Source organism: Delphinus delphis, chromosome 8, assembly GCF_949987515.2.
Source record: "Delphinus delphis chromosome 8, mDelDel1.2, whole genome shotgun sequence".
Lineage (NCBI taxonomy): Eukaryota > Metazoa > Chordata > Mammalia > Artiodactyla > Delphinidae > Delphinus > Delphinus delphis.
In genome coordinates, this window is record NC_082690.1 from 28,698,558 (window position 1) to 28,715,622 (window position 17,065).

Sequence of the window (17,065 nt, forward strand, 5' to 3'; positions counted from 1 at the left end):
CTTGAGGAGAAAAAAGAGAAAATGGCTTTTAAAGTACATTATAAAAACACTAAGGCAGGCAGAGCTAGCTGCCTCCTTTCTAATGTAATCATAGTATTTGTCACATTGCATTGAGACTTTCAGTAGTCATCACTAAATTGTGTGCTGCTTAGGAGCAAAGAGCCTGTGTCCCCAGAATGGAATATGGTTTGGCACACTAGACACACAAAAAGTTGTCTTGGGGGCTTCCCTTGTGGCGCAGTGGTTGAGAGTCCGCCTGCCGATGCAGGGGACACGGGTTCGTGCCCCGGTTCGGGAAGATCCCACATGCCACGGAGCGGCTGGGCCTGTGAGCCATGGCCGCTAAGCCTGCACGTCTGGAGCCTGTGCTCCACAATGGGAAGTTGTCTTGGAAACCAGGTAGAAATGTGAGAATCTTTTGGAGTCTAAATTTTTATGGATGCTGTGTAAAAAAGTCTGGGGTAGAAATGAGAATGAACCATTGATGCTTGGATCAGAATTTTAAATGGAGAGCTGAGACATCCCTGTCCATGGGCAGGCATCCTGGCAGTATCAATAATTCAGGTGAAACAATCCTCATGAGACATAGGAACACAGAGGGAGGGCAACTTGTAAGACTGTCCCTTCTTACATGGAGACTCTAATTATAGAACTCTTTGCCTCTAAATTCTGAAGGCAATGTGTTTATACAATTATAATCATTGTAATAATATTTAAAATCCTTCACCAGTCATCTATTCATATGGGGATGTCAATAAAGAATTGTTTTTCATGTTTTTATAGTCTCAACAGTCACTAACACAGAATCTGCCACAATTCTGAACTGGATGCTCAAAAAATTGATTTAAAACACTAGTATCTAACCATCAACTCCCAAATCTCTCCATTCTCATATCCATAATCTCAATGGGTAGTAATTTAGTGTTATGTGCCAGGCATTGTGCCATGAGCCAAGCACTAGGGATTCATTCACAAATACAACGGCATCCCAGTCATCCAGAAGTTCACATTCCAGGGGGAGAATGTACAGCTAAATAATAATACAGTGTAAAAAGGGAAGCTCAGGATGCCACAAGGATCATAGCAAAGTGGAGCTAAACCAGCCTAGGGTGATCAGAAAAGACTACCCAGAGACAGTGACCAGTTATCCAAGAGCCATCAACTCACTCATGCAGCTACTGTGCTTTCTACAGAAGTGAAAATAATATATGCAGTTAGACTCAGTAAGTTATATATTTCAATTGGCAATGAAAAATGCTTGTAATCACCAACAGTTCTCTTGGCTCTTTTAAAGTAAACATAATGACTTAATTTAATACTTTTAATTAATTCAAGCTGATCTTTTCATTTTAAAATAATGAACGTGTGTAAACAAAGAGATCAAACATGGCAACTGCTAAGTGGACATGATATTCTGACAACAAGACCTATATTGGCTTAAATGTCTAAAGAGCTCCTTAGGTTATCTGTCCCATTTGAACAGAGCAAGACAAACACAATACTTACTGGTAAGATCACAACATTTTCCTTTATTTAAATATTGTTAATCAGAAAACTATAAATGTATGCTTTTTTGTAAACATATAAAAAACTCAGAAATATGTAAATAAAAATTCTGCATAGTAACATTAAAGAAAAATAGTCACTACCAAATTTTGGTATGGTAGTTTTCAATCTCTTGTATATATTATGGTTCTTATGAAATTGGAATCAAAAGACAGTCTATATTTTTTCACTGACATTATAGCTTTTATATTTCCCATATATTAAGTGTCTCTAAATTATTAACAGTTATACTATTCTGCCAAGTAGAGGGCACATTGGCTGCAGTCTATTGATTTAAAAGCACTAGAGTATTACTATCACTAAATGCAAAATTACCCTTTGAAATAAAATAAAGTGTAGAGGAGGTAAAGACATTGCTATTTTTTTTTAATTTTAACAAGATTTCCTTCTCAATAAAATATTCACACTTGGTTTCTAATCTGAGATTTTATCACTTCTGTAAAATGAGGCTTATTTTCACAGCCACTTATGGTTTCATAACATACAGTCATTACCAAATTTTGTGAAAATAACAAGAATTAAATGCTAAAGGCATGTATATATTATATATGTACACAATACATTGTGATGTATATGCTATATATTTTTATATCTATGCATAACAATATAAAATTACTTACAAAGTTATTTGTAACTGTACTAATTATTATTCTCGTCTTACAATTATTCAGCTTACTTTTTTTTTAACATCTTTATTGGGGTATAATTGCTTTACAATGGTGTGTTAATTTCTGCTTTATAACAAAGTGAATCAGTTATACATATACATATGTTCCCATATCTCTTCCCTCTTGCATCTCCCTCCCTCCCACCCTCCCTATCCCACCCCTCCAGGCTCAGCTTACTTTTTTAAAACCTGTTCTTAATACTCTATATGTGATTGAGTGACAAATCACAATTTTAGTACAGATGCTCATCTGTGACAAATAAATTAAATTATACACTTCTACGAAGGTCGATAACTAAAAAAAAGGGAGAATAGTCTGAAATTTAATCTGGAATGCATATGCTGTGTTCTATAACCATCTATACCAATCTGTAAGGAGACTTAATTGCCTTTAAACACATTATTAATGATGCCTGTTTGTTCATTTTTTTCCCTCCCACAGATCCCAACAGATACCAACTCCCACAGATACCAACTCTTTTCCAACCTGCCTATTATCATAAATGGCCTGGTTTGCAGTCTGAAGATACATGGTTGAGATAGTAAGCTGAACTCAAATTCCTGAACTCAACTGCTGGGACAAGTCAGATAGAGGACTGTCATGACTGACATTCTTCCTTAAACAGTCTGGCTAGACTTTAATTAATTTAACCATTCCTCCAACTAAATACTGCCAAGTAATGCTTTAATGAGCATTTTCATGGCTAGAGATTTTCCTGTATTCCTGAGTTCAAATGATTCACAATTTGTAATGTTTTTGATACATTGTGACAAATTGATTTTCAAAAGCATTGTATCAATTTTAAATGCCCCAGCCATCTTGAGTAATTTGAAATTTTCTTTTTCAATTAAATTTGATGGCCTTTGTGTTTGTTTTAATGTTTAAAAAATACAAGTGCAATGAAATGACAATCTTTATAAACAACATGGAAAAATTTGATCAATTATTATAGGATAATTCACATTTAACTACCACACATACCTAAAGAGTATTGGTTCATGACCTGGTATCACAGCCTGTTTTTAATTTTAATCATCAATAAGGATAATCATATAGTGAAGAGTCACATGGAATTTAAAATAGTTTATAGCTAACTTAATTATGACTCAAGATGGTCTTGATGTTTCCAAACAAGTTGAAATTTAAGAGTGTACATGTAAAATCTTTCATTTTGAATTTTAAAAAATGCCTATGGAGAAGTTGATTTGTAGCAATTCATGTGGAAAAAAGGGCAAAGTGTTAAGTTTTAATTGACTATGAATTTAACAAGAACAGAGTGATGTAACAAACTAATTAAAACTCAAATAATCTTGGTCTACGCTTTATATGTAAAATGCCTAAATAATCGGAATTAACATTCTCACCTGGACAGATCATGTCAGATCATAATCATGAGTGTCAAAAATGTGGTTTAATTCTAGACAGATCATGACAGGAGAATCGGGTTAATTCAGGTCAATATATTTTAATAAAATTATGATAAATCCATGGGATATTCAGAATGCCAGAACTAGGTTGTTAATGGTTTTAGAAACTATGTTATACAAGGAAATGTTATTTAGCTTGGGGAAGTACAAAGGGGACTTGTGTTATCTGTTTTCAAAAATGTGAAGTGTTTGAGTCATATAGAGAAGAAGTTGATTTATGTTATGTTATTCAATTCTGGCTAAGAATTAGTTGTTATAATACCCAACTAAGAAATGGATTCCTTTCCTCCTTTTCCTCCTCTCATAATCAGTCAGCAGACATTTATTAAGTATGGAACATAATTGTTCCTGGCACAGTGAAAGACCCTCAAAATAGAGGTACTAATAAGGTATCATCCTTGTCCTCAAGGAACTCGCAGTCTAATGGATTTGACAGATTATCTATCTATCTATCTATCATCTTCCAAGGTATACACAATATACAGAAAGTACTATACAGGAAAGTTAACTATTCAAGCAAAAGCTGATCAACATCTTTGTTAAAAGGGATATCATTTATACTTTTAATTTATAACTGCTGTACCTTTGTGTTTCCTTCTTAAAATGATGTGCATAGTCTTTTAAGGTATATTTATAAACATAATGTTTATATCGTACTCATTTATTATTGACATATATTATTTAAGAAAAATCCAAATATAAAAACAAAGCTAATTTTTAATGGGATCAATGTTGTTACTGCTCAGTAAATGTGAAATTGAGCTCCTTGGTTATCAGAGGAAAAAGGGAAACATTTGGACTTACAAGTGTTCCATTAAGAAAAAAGAAAGCATGCATATGTTTTTCAGAAAAAAAATATTTATCTTGATTCTAAGTCTTTGGAGCAGAGAAGTAGTGAAATATCTTTCAAACTTGCCAAGGTAAGATTATATACATAGTTTAAAATTTAAGTAATTTACACAGGGTAAACTAATTTCAAAAGAGGGAGGGATAAGGGCTATAGAAACAAGCAAATTGTGAAATTTACTATAGAAAATGCAACGTGGATAATCAAGAATTGACAGGTTTTCATCGTATGTTTGACTCCAGATGCCTTCTTTCACATCTTCTAGTTTCATGAACTTTAAGAAGTGCTAAGGAAGCAGTCAATGTCTGAACAGATGGTTCTCCTGAGTATGCTTACTAGTACACCTGGTATGCTTACTGGTACACCTGGGCTTCCCACATGGGCTTTCTCCTATTCTGAAAGCAGATTGTATCAGCATTTTCTAGTTCTTTTGTCAGCAGACACCACATGTTATAAGTACCTAGAAGTTCTCTTCTACCAGATTTAAATTTATCAAAGTGCTCTCTGGCCAGCACAATGTACGTCAATTTGCATTAACTGTCCCACTTTGTTCTTTATAGGACTTACTTTCCTCCTTTTTTAACCCATCCCATCAATTGACTCTAATGAAAACAAATGAGAAAAAAACATGCTTAAGATAAGGAAGACACATAACATTTATTTTGGATCCACTACCTCATTGTTCATTTTGGATCCACTACTTCTGTTCATTTTTTTCTAAGATAACACATGAAAAGTCTTAGCTATCTTAAGGATGCCCCAAGGATGAGTGGAGAGAAAACTCATCACATATTGTTCATTCTTATATTCAAAGATATTTACTGATCCTTGCTTTGTACCAGGTATTGTGCAAGGCTATGAGGATATATTGTTTAACAAGGCAGATAAAGGCCTTGGTTCTGGGAGTTTATTTCCTAGTGGGGAATTATAGATGATAAATATGTAAACAAATGAAAATAATAATTACAGATTGTAATAAATGCAAAGATTATCATATGGTTGGTAATGCAATATAAAGTAATTGGAGTTTGGGAGTGGGAAAGCTTACTCTAGAGAGGCTGGCAAGGAAGGTTTCTTTTAGGTGATGACTTTGACCTGAGTCCTGAAGATTCAGAAAAAGCTAGTCAAGCAATAACTGGATTGGAGGAACAGCCCCTCTCCAAAAAAAGGTAATGGAAAGTACAAAGGTATAGAAAAGAGAATGAAAGGGTTAAAGGATGTTCAGGAAACAAAAAGAAGAATGAGAAAACTTCAGCATGGAGAACAAGGCAAAAAGATGGGCAGGAGTCAGATCATGCTTATAATCAGAGCCTGTTAAAGAGTTGCAATTTTACTCTAAGAGACTGAAAAGCCATTGGAGGGTTTTAAGTAATGAAAAATGTCTCTTCTTTCAATTCTGAAGGGAACCACTGGCTCCTGTATGTAAAGTGGATGGGAGAGGTAAGGTAGAAGCAGATTAACTATGAAATTATTAGAAAAGTACCATTAACTTGGACTAGAACTGTGGGATAGAAATGGAGAAAGGTGGAAATACTTGTAATGTACTTTGGAGATAGGAGCAAGAGGACCTGGTCAGATGTTAAATGACAACAGGAAAAAACCTAGGAAAGTAATAGATGGAGCAAGAAAGCAGATGAGAAAAATATCAAAACTAGAAATATGACCACTAGGGACTGTCAGGAAAGGTAGATGAAGAAAAGCAAATAGGAGAACTTGAAAAGAGGTAATATGCAGAACTTCTGCTCAAGCTCAAATTCAGTCATGATAACGGAGATCTGCACAAATATATCAGTTCAAAGAAGTTGTAAAAGAATAGCTTATTCAAATAATTAGAGCAGAAAAAAATAAAGATCAATTCCTAACACACATAAGAAAATAAATTCCAAAAGAGTTACCATTATAAATATAAAATTTTAAACCATAAAGTATACTAGAAAAATGTGGAATAATATTATATAGTTTTAAGGACAGGAATACCTTTATAAGCAAAGCATGAAACCTAGAAGCCATAAAGAAAATGACTCACAGATTTGAGTACATAAAAATTTAAAATGTCTGTACAGTAAAAGGCATCATAAATGAAGGTGGAAGCCAAAGGCACAGTAGAAAAATAATTTGCTACATACATGACAAAGGGTTCATTTCTTAGCATGTAAAACACTCCCTCAAATAGAAAACACTGGCAAAGTAAAAGAACAACAGTTCACACAGAAAGATATACATGGTCTTATAAATATAGGAAAATATTCTCAGCCACACTATTAATCAAAAACATGCAAATTAAAGTAGCAATTAGATGTCATTTTTATCCATCAGGACAAGTGAAGATTCAAGAGACTGATAATGACTAGTGTTAGCAGGTCATAGAAAAACAATTATTCTCACATTTAGGTGGCTGTAAATTTAAATAATACTTTGTTTTTGAGGAGAAGACACTGACAATATGTACTAAAAGCAATAATCCACATTATTTGATATAGTAATTTCATTTCCAGGAATTAATCCTACAGGAATATTCACACAGGTACTCAAGTAGTTTTACTGCTATTCTGTTTGTAATATAAAAAATGTGGAAACAACCTAAATGTTGATCCAGAGTGTACATTTATCATAGTAACTTTGCACAATGACATTATGTAGCAGTAAAAGAAAATAAGATAGCTCTATATAAGTATAGTATATAACTGACAGAAAACATTTTATGATAAATGAAATAAAATAATAAAATATAGGTATAAATTAATATCATTTTTATTAAAAAGTTTCATTTATTCAATAGATATAATTAGTACCTTATGTTTATAATACTCTTTATCTCTCTACCTAGGTCTATACAGATAAGAAAAGAAGTCTGGAAAGATCTATAAACCCTATTTACTGTGATTATCTCTATGTGGTGAGACTGCAAAAATATTTTGCCTATTTAAGACTTCTAAATTATTTGAAATTTTTGTGTCAGTTTAAAAAGATAAAATATGAAAAATGGAAAGATCACAGGGTATAATATATTTAAAGTTACTGATGAGAAACTGCCTATTTTAGAAAAAGCAGATAAGCAACAAAAGTAAGCAAACAATGATTACAGCTTATGGTGTAATTTTTGCTGTAACTGGAGAAATACAATGGCTTATTCAAGGAAAATACTACATCTCAATTTTTTTACCCTTTATTTTTGAGATAATGTTGAACTTTTTATTTATGACACTAGTAGTTTTATTAAGTTGGAGACAAGTGATGATGCTATGAAGACTGCAGAAAATTTGACTTAGGGTGATGATCTTTAAGACAATCCTCACTATGTTTATTGGAATCCAAAAACGTGTAAAGGAAAACTGAAATGAAATCCCTGACAGCTAAGCAAATCTTTAAAGCACTGGGGAAAATATGTTTCGATTCGAATAGATGTAGTTATTCTGAAATCAAATAACATTCCTATAAAACTTATGTAGGTTGGCCAACTAATGAAGTATCCAACACTGTTTGTGTAACATATAAAGACCCACTTATTAATTTTTACACCTGGTGGTATTTATAACATGAATTTGGAAATATAAAGTAATGAGAGCATTATCATTTAGAATACTCAAATTTCTGTGCTGCATTACAAATCACATAGAAAACTCGATGTCCAGTGTAAAATGGACATATTCACTGGAGTAAATGAAAATTGTTAAAGAACTAACTTTGAAGAAAACATCTTTCTATTTAAATTAGGAGTTATCTAGCTACTGTCACAGAGTGATGGCTATCTTGTGAATACTGTACTAACCAAGATACTATAGTGTGAATGGCAGGCAAAACTGACTTCAAGATCTGATGCCCTGGATACTTGTCATTAGGCAAATTTTCTTAACAACAGATCTTCAGTTTCTCCACATAAATAATTAAAATAATAATGATGCCTGCTTCTAGAGTTGTGTAAGAATTGAGGTAACTAACACAGAGACTTGGCACATAATCAGTAGCTATTATTGTCGAGGAGAAATGAGTTTCAAAGAACAGGGAGTTATCAGCTATGTCAAATCCTGCAAACTACAATATTAAAAGACAATGACTAAGGAAAAATGGGATTTACTATTCTGTAAGTCACTGATGACCTTCAAGAACACTGTTGCAGGAGTGGTGATGGTTAAGGGAGAAGGTAAATCGTGATAAAAATAGGAGCTGATGTGGAATATGTAGAACTTTTGATAGTAAGAGAAGGAATAAAAATAATATGATGACAGTTTAAGAGGCAGGGGACCAAGTCAAGCATTTTTCCAGCTAGGACACACTGATTATTTTCTATGACAAGGAAGAAGCTACTGGAGATGGAGTTTATGGGAAAATTCCAGGTTAGTTTCAAAGATAAAATCCAACTGGCTTTCTTCTTTTTTTTTTTTTTTTGAAATGAAGAAGGTAGAGAATGAAGTACTGTGCATTTATCTAATATATGTGTAGCTCCTGTAGGGCTGTGGGCTTTTTTTTTCTTTTTCTTGTAACTGGAATTCATTGAGAAGCTGTTCAAAAGTTTAGACTGTCTCTCTGTAAACACACACACACACCGTGCTCATGAACACATAATTTTGCATGCAATTACGAGAATTCATCAATCTCTTTAATCCATCCATGAACCAGTTCTCTCTCCAAATGGTCCATAGATCCCAGACAAAGTTACCCTCTCATAGGACTTAGAAATAATTTTAAAAAATATGCATTTAGATTTGTGTATATAAACTAAAATTAACAATTCAGTTAGAGGTCAAAAACATTCCTATGAAATATCAACAAAATATATTTATTCAAAACATAAATTGCTTTTTCAAAATATAAACAGAAAATATAAATAAACTCGAAGTTTTAGCATTGGTTTTGAAATAAATGTTCTATATGACAAAGAATGTAATACGACTAAATTTAATTGAGTTATAGGCTAAATATTTTCCAAACACTTTTCTAATATTCATAAAATTCATGTGTTTTGTATGTTAATGAATGAAGAAACTGTGGCTCAAAAGTGTTAAGTAACTTACCCACTATCAGGTTGTAAATTGAAGCTTATCTGGCTCAAAAGTCCAGAAAATACTCTCCCTACCTCTAAATAAAACATAAGACTATTCTAGGCCAACATACATGAAAGAGTATATATTAATAGAATTTATGTGGGATTAATAAAGGTTGTGTTTTTTCTGGTCAAAATACAAAAGAACACTAAAGAATAAAGAAGGAAAGACTTGTTAAAGATCAATTATCCATGCAACTCATTATTAAAATTCTGCAGCCAGTGACAAGGTTGATGACTATTTACTTGAAATTCTTCCCATTTCTTGGCTCCCGTGAAATTACTCTTGCCTCATTTTCATCTGAACTCACTGACCCATTTCCTTCAGTCTCTTTTTCTCTCTCTGTCCCTCAAGTACTGTATTTCCTGGATTTATGTCCTCAACATTCTGTTCAATGTTTTTGCTCTCTCTGTATGATTTTGCCCACATCCATGGTTTCAGCCATTATCAAATGTCTCTCTTTAGTTCAAACTGAGCCCAAGAGCCCCAGATACACATGTCCAACTCTCTACTGCATTTGGATGTCTCTTAAACTCCTCAAAATCAGTACATCCACACCATACTCATCTTCCCCATTCAAATCTGCTCCTGTGTGTCCCTTCCTAGTTGATGGTACTGCTATCTAATCATTTTTCCAGACCAAAAATTGAAGAAATCATCTTTAATTCTTACCATACTTCCTTTCCATTCTCCCACACAGACATCCAATCTATCACTAAGTTCTGTCAACAGTTCTGTATTCTTAGATCTATGTACTTTTCTCTCTCCTTAGTGCTTCTACTTTTATTCAAGCACTTAATCATCCTAAATTGCATTACTTCAAGACTCAACTGTTTTTTTCTTCCCATTTTGCCCCCTTCTAATATATTCTCTTTCTTGAAATCATCCTGTTCTTTGTAAAACATAAATCTCATCATGTCACTGTTGTTTTTAAATCATTTATGGGTCCCCCTTTTTATTCAGAAGAGTCTCCTTACAAGAGCTACAAGATCCTGTGTGGATCTACAAAGCCCTGCCCCTTAGCACACCTCTCCTTCCCAGTACAATCAATACTCTACAGCCAGACTAAACCATATCCAGTGGCTCAATCACACCTGGCCCTGCCACACCTTGGTGCCTTGTCATGTTCTGCTCCTTTGGCCAGGCGTGCCTTCCTTCCTCTCTATTTTTCAAATAACTCAACTAGAGTCTTAACACCCAGATCAGATAACATTTCCCCTAGGATACCATGCCAAGTTTGATGGTCCTTCCTGTGTTAATGTCTGTCATAGCACTGTTTCTTTGTCATAATACTTTGTCTTACTGTACTGTGATAACTGGCTTGTACATCTTTCCCCCTAGACTATTAGCTTCTTGAGGGCAACAACTACTCTTATAAGTTTCTGTATGCTCATTTCTAGTATAGTGTCTTAAATACAGTTACCCTTGATAAGTATGTTTCATGAATAAATGGATATGTTTATTATCTAATCTACTGAATGAATGGACAAATTCACTACACAATATGGCTTCAGTCTTTGTTATATCACTCACTGCCATCTGATTAATGAATAAGTTGCCAGAAATGTCTTGCCCTATTTTCTTCAAAATGTTACAATTAAATTAGAAAAAAAATGACAATTCTTTTCTTTCTTGGTTCAAGTAATCTCAATACAGATGTAGTTTTCACATCCTACGGTCTCCTGGTTAAAGTACTAGGATAGTAATTAGAAGACATGAGTTCAAACTCAGGCTCTGCAACTTATTAGCTACATGGTCTTTGGCAAGTCAAGTAACTTCTTTGAGTCAAAGCTGGCTTAACTAAAAAATAATAACTAAAAAATAATGACTATCTTCTCAGACAGTCTCACTCAAAGACTAGCTTGAGGTCAAATAAAATCATGTACATAAAAGCAGTTTAAAAACTATGTGTTGTAGTAAAATGTAAGGTGTATGGTATTTATTCTTCATTTTAAATTCCTGAACTATAGTAAAATTCTGTAAATAAGACATATACATATTTCCCAATGTCAGAAAGTAAAATTTTTTTCCTCTTTGAGAAATAAAAAACCCTTGGGAGAATCCACAAGAAAAAAAACAGTTTAGAGAGTTTTTCAAATGGCTTTAAGAAAGCTTAGTACTGTGACAATTCTGAAATACATCAATGCAAATTGTGCATCATTTAAGAAAGGGACAAGCCATAGAAATGTGACTCATCTTTGTCATCAATCTCATGGGGAAAATTAAGAAAAAGAGGGAAAGAATATTATAAAACTAAAGAATTATTTCAAATCAACATAGAATCTTGCTATCAATTCAAAATAAGGAAATCTAATGACAGTCACTCATTTTCCTAAAAATAATCAAAAGTCAAATAGTATTTAATGTATTTCTGCGAACAACTTTGCAGGTCAAACCATCAGAACTTATTTTCAGCATTTTTAAGATTATTATATCAGTCCAATATAAACTCTTAGAATGTCTTTTTAGGACTACATGTCCTTGAGAAGGAAAATGTACAAAACTTAAACATTGTTGAATTAAAGTCAAAAGTTTGTATTATTTAGTACCCTTAAACAAGTTTGAATTAAGTCCCTATTATATAAGCTCTGCCTGCAGAGTCTACCGGATATAATGTCACATTTTCAATGTATTTAGATTAACTAAACAAGTATATTTTACATACCAACCTACTTTTACAAGTGGCACACAACTGGGTATTTAGAGTTGATAACTAAACCCATCACAAATAGAACTAATATTTAACTTAAAAAGAACAACTTTCTCATCATTACTAGGGTATAATATGCATTCTATTTTTGACTTACAACTTTCCTATCCATCATGTTGTAAACTACTGAATAGACAGATTTTAGACAGAAAAGGAGAGTAAGATAAACACATTATTTGTAAAAAATAAAACAAAAATATTAACCAGTTGGTCTTTCCTATCCAAGTTTAAAAAGTTGGGAATATTCCACAAAATTCTCTTATTATTTCACCTAAGGGACAATACATGAGTACTTGATCTATTTCACTATGTTTTTCCTACTACCCATATGAAATTAAAAGAATCATTTGAGAAACTGAACATCTGTGGATTATATTGTAAAGGGACTGCCTTACTTATTAAAGACTGATTCTTTTACAGGATAGCTAACGTAACTGGACTAAATTAATAATTGCAATGTCTCATCTTTTTATCTTTTAGAAAGCTTGGGATAGATTATTTTAGTATTTTGGTTATTACTTCTTTGGCAAAATTTAAGATACATCATCCTCCAAACCAAAATATCTTTATTACTTAACTATTAGAAAAATATAAGAACATAGCCTGCTTTTTCAGGTTGTCTCAAATGTTTTGTAAAGAACATATTCAATTTAACTAGCATGTTTGTTTGCAAGGATAGCTATTTTGGGTCAACTGTATAGTATTTTATTAGAGGACATTCCATATTGAATATTTAATATTTTATTAAATTAATTTATTAAAGGACAGTCCGTATTGAATTTATTATTTAAATAAATTTATTTTGCCATACACCATACTTTGAATAGATTACAACAAAGAAATGTATACCTTTAATTACATTTTGAAATTTGACTACTTGGGCTATTTATTACACCTATACTTTGTTATTGAAATATGTCATAATTCTATATTATCTGTATTTCTTATAATTTCAGTTTTATACTTAGCAAAGTGTGATTTTTCAACCATGTGAATAGTTTAAAATGAGAACAATATTTTAATTTAATCTTACACAAATATTGTAAAAAAAATAAAATGAAACTATAAGCCAAAATTATCCCCACCCTCTCTCAGCAACTTGGGATTTATACCAAACGTGAAAAATTTGAGTTAATTGGATTTATACTTATGCAGTATGTAAACTCTATACACAGAATGTTTAGATTGTCTGAAGTATTCTTAGAATGCTAAATTAATTTTGAGGCAGAAGAACCAACGTTAAATTACATCTGTCCAATAGATGACCAATAATACTCTTTATTCTTTAATCTGTCTTTTTTGTCTTTAAGTATACATTCCGTAAACTAAACATATCCTGTTTAGTGGCCCTTATTCACAAAGACACTAGATTATGAAGTTTTACAAGGGCACACTGCAGGAAAATCGTATTTAAGATAAACCTAGCCAGACACATATATTTTTTTATATTTAAAAAATATATGTATATTTAATCCAACATGAAAAATTTTTAAATCTAGCCTGTATCACTGTGAGGAATAAGTTCCATGTTAATTCTACAGAACACTATTTTTATCCTTTTGTACCCAAAGGCATACAGCTTGATATATGAGTTTGCCTCATACTTATTGCTTACGTGTCACCTTTAAGTAGACTGGAAAATCACGCGTCTACATGCTCTAGGTCAGTCCATTTAACAAACACCAATCACCTGACCCACACTCTCTGACCATTGATTTTTCCCAAATTCTGCTTAGATTTGCCTTAAGGACATTTGGCATACTCATTTGTCAAAATTTTTTCCTTTTCTTCACTAGAAAATGGGTTTTTTCCTTATTTACAATTTATGTTTTTTAAAAATATTTTAAGCATGTATGCAAAGTCAGTTATATGTGATTATGAAAAACATGACACCATTAACATTGCCTTACACTTGGAATCAAAATAAGTGGACTTAGTTTACTTAGCTTTAATTTTCTCAATTCTAACATGTTAAAGAATAGCATATTACCTATATTTTATATCTTTTTTTAAACTTTTTCATTCTGTGTACAGATTCTTAGCAATTTCTTATGTTTACAGGTTCTTTACCAGTACACTTTATTTTATACAATATTTTTATTACATAAATAATATAATACTAATTAAAATTTTCCTGAATGAGATTAACATATGATATGGAAGAAGAAAGAACTATCACTTTATAGTTTATATAGCTGGAAGCCATAACATAAACTTTAAAATACTGAAGCACTTAGTTAGAAAATATAAAACTAATATAGCTCCACTTTTAAGACAGTCTTTCATTAACTAAATAATAAAAATGAATACTTATATAGCAATTTACTGTAGACAAAGTACCTTCAAATATATCTGAATCATGAATTATCTGTAAACTTAGAAATGGTTTTGTTGACAGAATCTCAAGAGAGACACAAGAAAAATTTTTAAATCAGCAGATAATAATCACACACTAAGAATATTTTATACCTAGAACTGTTTGAAATGTTAACATCTCTATCAAAACTTGGAACAAAAATTAATAACTTAAGACATTTTCAAAAATGACTATCCACAAACTTAGCTCTAATTTATGTTCATTTCTGCTTAAAAATAACTCTCATATAATTATCATTATAATGAATATTGACTTTATTACTAAATACAACAAATGATTTTTTTAATTAAGTAGTACCCAAAGGAGCTAGAGAATTCCTGAAAATTAATACAATTGTAGCAGTTAAAAAAAAAGTCAGATCTTTAACCTCCTTATGAAATCAAGTTCTAAAGTAAAGTAATTAGATGCCAAAAAAAAGGAAACGTAATCATGTCACTTGTTAGATGAATTAATGGCAAATATATATGAATTAAAATAATTAATGAAACAGATATCCTCCTAACACAAAAACTCCTTGTTTTCAATTTCAGTAGTTTGTTCAGTATACACTTGTACTCAGAAAGAGGACTTTCAAAATTAAAATATACTCAACTTGATATAATAAAAATATCATACAAAGCAGATTGAATATTTTATTACTGCTGTGCAAAATTTTATATAGAAACTATTCCTATATGTCTTACATAATCTATAACCATTATCTTAACATGTAAATTTTGAGCAGTAGTAAATTAGCATGTAAAAATAAGGAGGTATGTGAAACATGTTTCCCTCAAGAGTGAAAATGCAATCTAAATGTTCTATTGACTGATCATATTTTAGTGATTTTTAAATTAATACACAGTTGATTATATTTTTACTTTGTTATACAGTATTTTGGCAGGGGAGCTCTGTACAACTGTTTAATTACAGTGTTAGGTAAGATCACCAAATCTCAATCTTATTGCATAAAATAACAGATCCAGCTGGGTTGGTTTGTAAATTCAGTGGATTGGAGACTAACATGATTTGCCACCAAGGTAAGGATTCATGGCGTTATATTCACAGGATATATGCATTACCTGATAGCAGGAGACATTCACAACCCAGAATATAAGAGCAGGGCAGTCTCAAGTGACATCACCAGATCATCTGCAGCGTCAGCCAACCGACTCAAATATATATCCTCCACACCACCGCTCCCCTCTTTCTAACTGTTAGCAAACCTTCCATTGCCTTTACCAGTGTAAGAGAGCATGTGTCTTCTTTAAAAGCAAGACATATGCTTACTCAAGTGAAAAGCAAATAAAAACCAAGGAACAGAAATCAAAAACTAGATTGAGTACAATTTTCACTAACTTGATATTCAGGTTGTAGAAATAATACTGAAATGTTAAAGGAGAAAGTAACTTCAATTAATTTCAAGAAAAAAGAAAGATGGAAGAAGGGAGTGAGGGAGGCGGAAAAGAAAGAGGGAGGGAGGGAGGAAGGAAGGAAGAGAAAGAAAGACCAGCTAAATATCCCTGAGACTAAATCTTACTTTTAACTGATTTGCTCTGTAACCAGCAAACTGTGGAGGTCTTGAATGTCTTTCTTAAAAATATAATAATAATAATAGTAATAATAATAATATAGAGGAAGGGGACTCTATTGCCCCATTTTAATTCTCTTCTCATTTACCTACAACTTATGTTTTACTTACAAGCATTTGTTACAGCGAAACTGTTGGCTGTCTCAATGTTGTCCACATGAGGTACCAAATTAAAGGGAGCTTCTGACGCATTGGGGCTGGTGTTATGAAGAAAAATTGCTAATCGAAAAGCAGTGTATTCCTGATCTGTGTTTCGGATGAAGAGACCACCTATTAAAAACAGCAGAAAAAGCACATTCAGTGTCTCCTCTTGTAAATGTTACTATACCCACCCCAAGAACTGTCAAATTCACTGCCATTCACCAACACATACAATTAAGGAGCTATTCCTGCCACATCTTGGGAGACTGCCCTTTGTCCCTAAGGTGTATGCTTAATATTTTAGTCTTTAAGGCAGCTCAGCCTTTTCCTGTCCCAATTTGTCATGATCACCGTGACCTCTGAGACAGATCATTTAGTGTGCTTTCCTTTCTCTCTCTTGCACTCCCCATGATTCTCAGCACACTGCTACAGAAGCCAGCTCCAGGGCATTTCTAAGATGCATGCAGATGGGAAGAAAAGATAATTTGCATTAAAATACAGAAATCAAGGGATGTGGTGAAGTGCAGGTTAGAGGGAAATCAGAAAGGAGACATGAACTTTGTCTTTATGCAGCTCTTGGACTCAGCCTAATTAGCACCGTTTTGTGCACTGTCTACGAGAAATGATGCAGTCTGAGGCTGGGCTTAGCTGGAAGAAATTCAATTGCTGCGTCCCATTAAAAGACAGGAGAGAATAGCAAGAAAAGCGAAGGACGGA

General features: G+C 32.6%; 1 protein-coding gene across 3 annotated transcripts in view; it reads right to left on the reverse strand.

The window, feature by feature from the left end:
* Positions 1–17,065, reverse strand: part of GRIA4 (glutamate ionotropic receptor AMPA type subunit 4) — a 515,737-nt gene that overhangs the window by 497,616 nt on the left and 1,056 nt on the right. For all 3 annotated transcript variants that reach the window (XM_060018030.1, XM_060018031.1, XM_060018032.1), the window contains exon 2: positions 16,319–16,477. In XM_060018030.1, the coding sequence (XP_059874013.1) occupies positions 16,319–16,477 (159 nt within the window). The remainder of the gene's footprint in view (positions 1–16,318; positions 16,478–17,065) is intronic.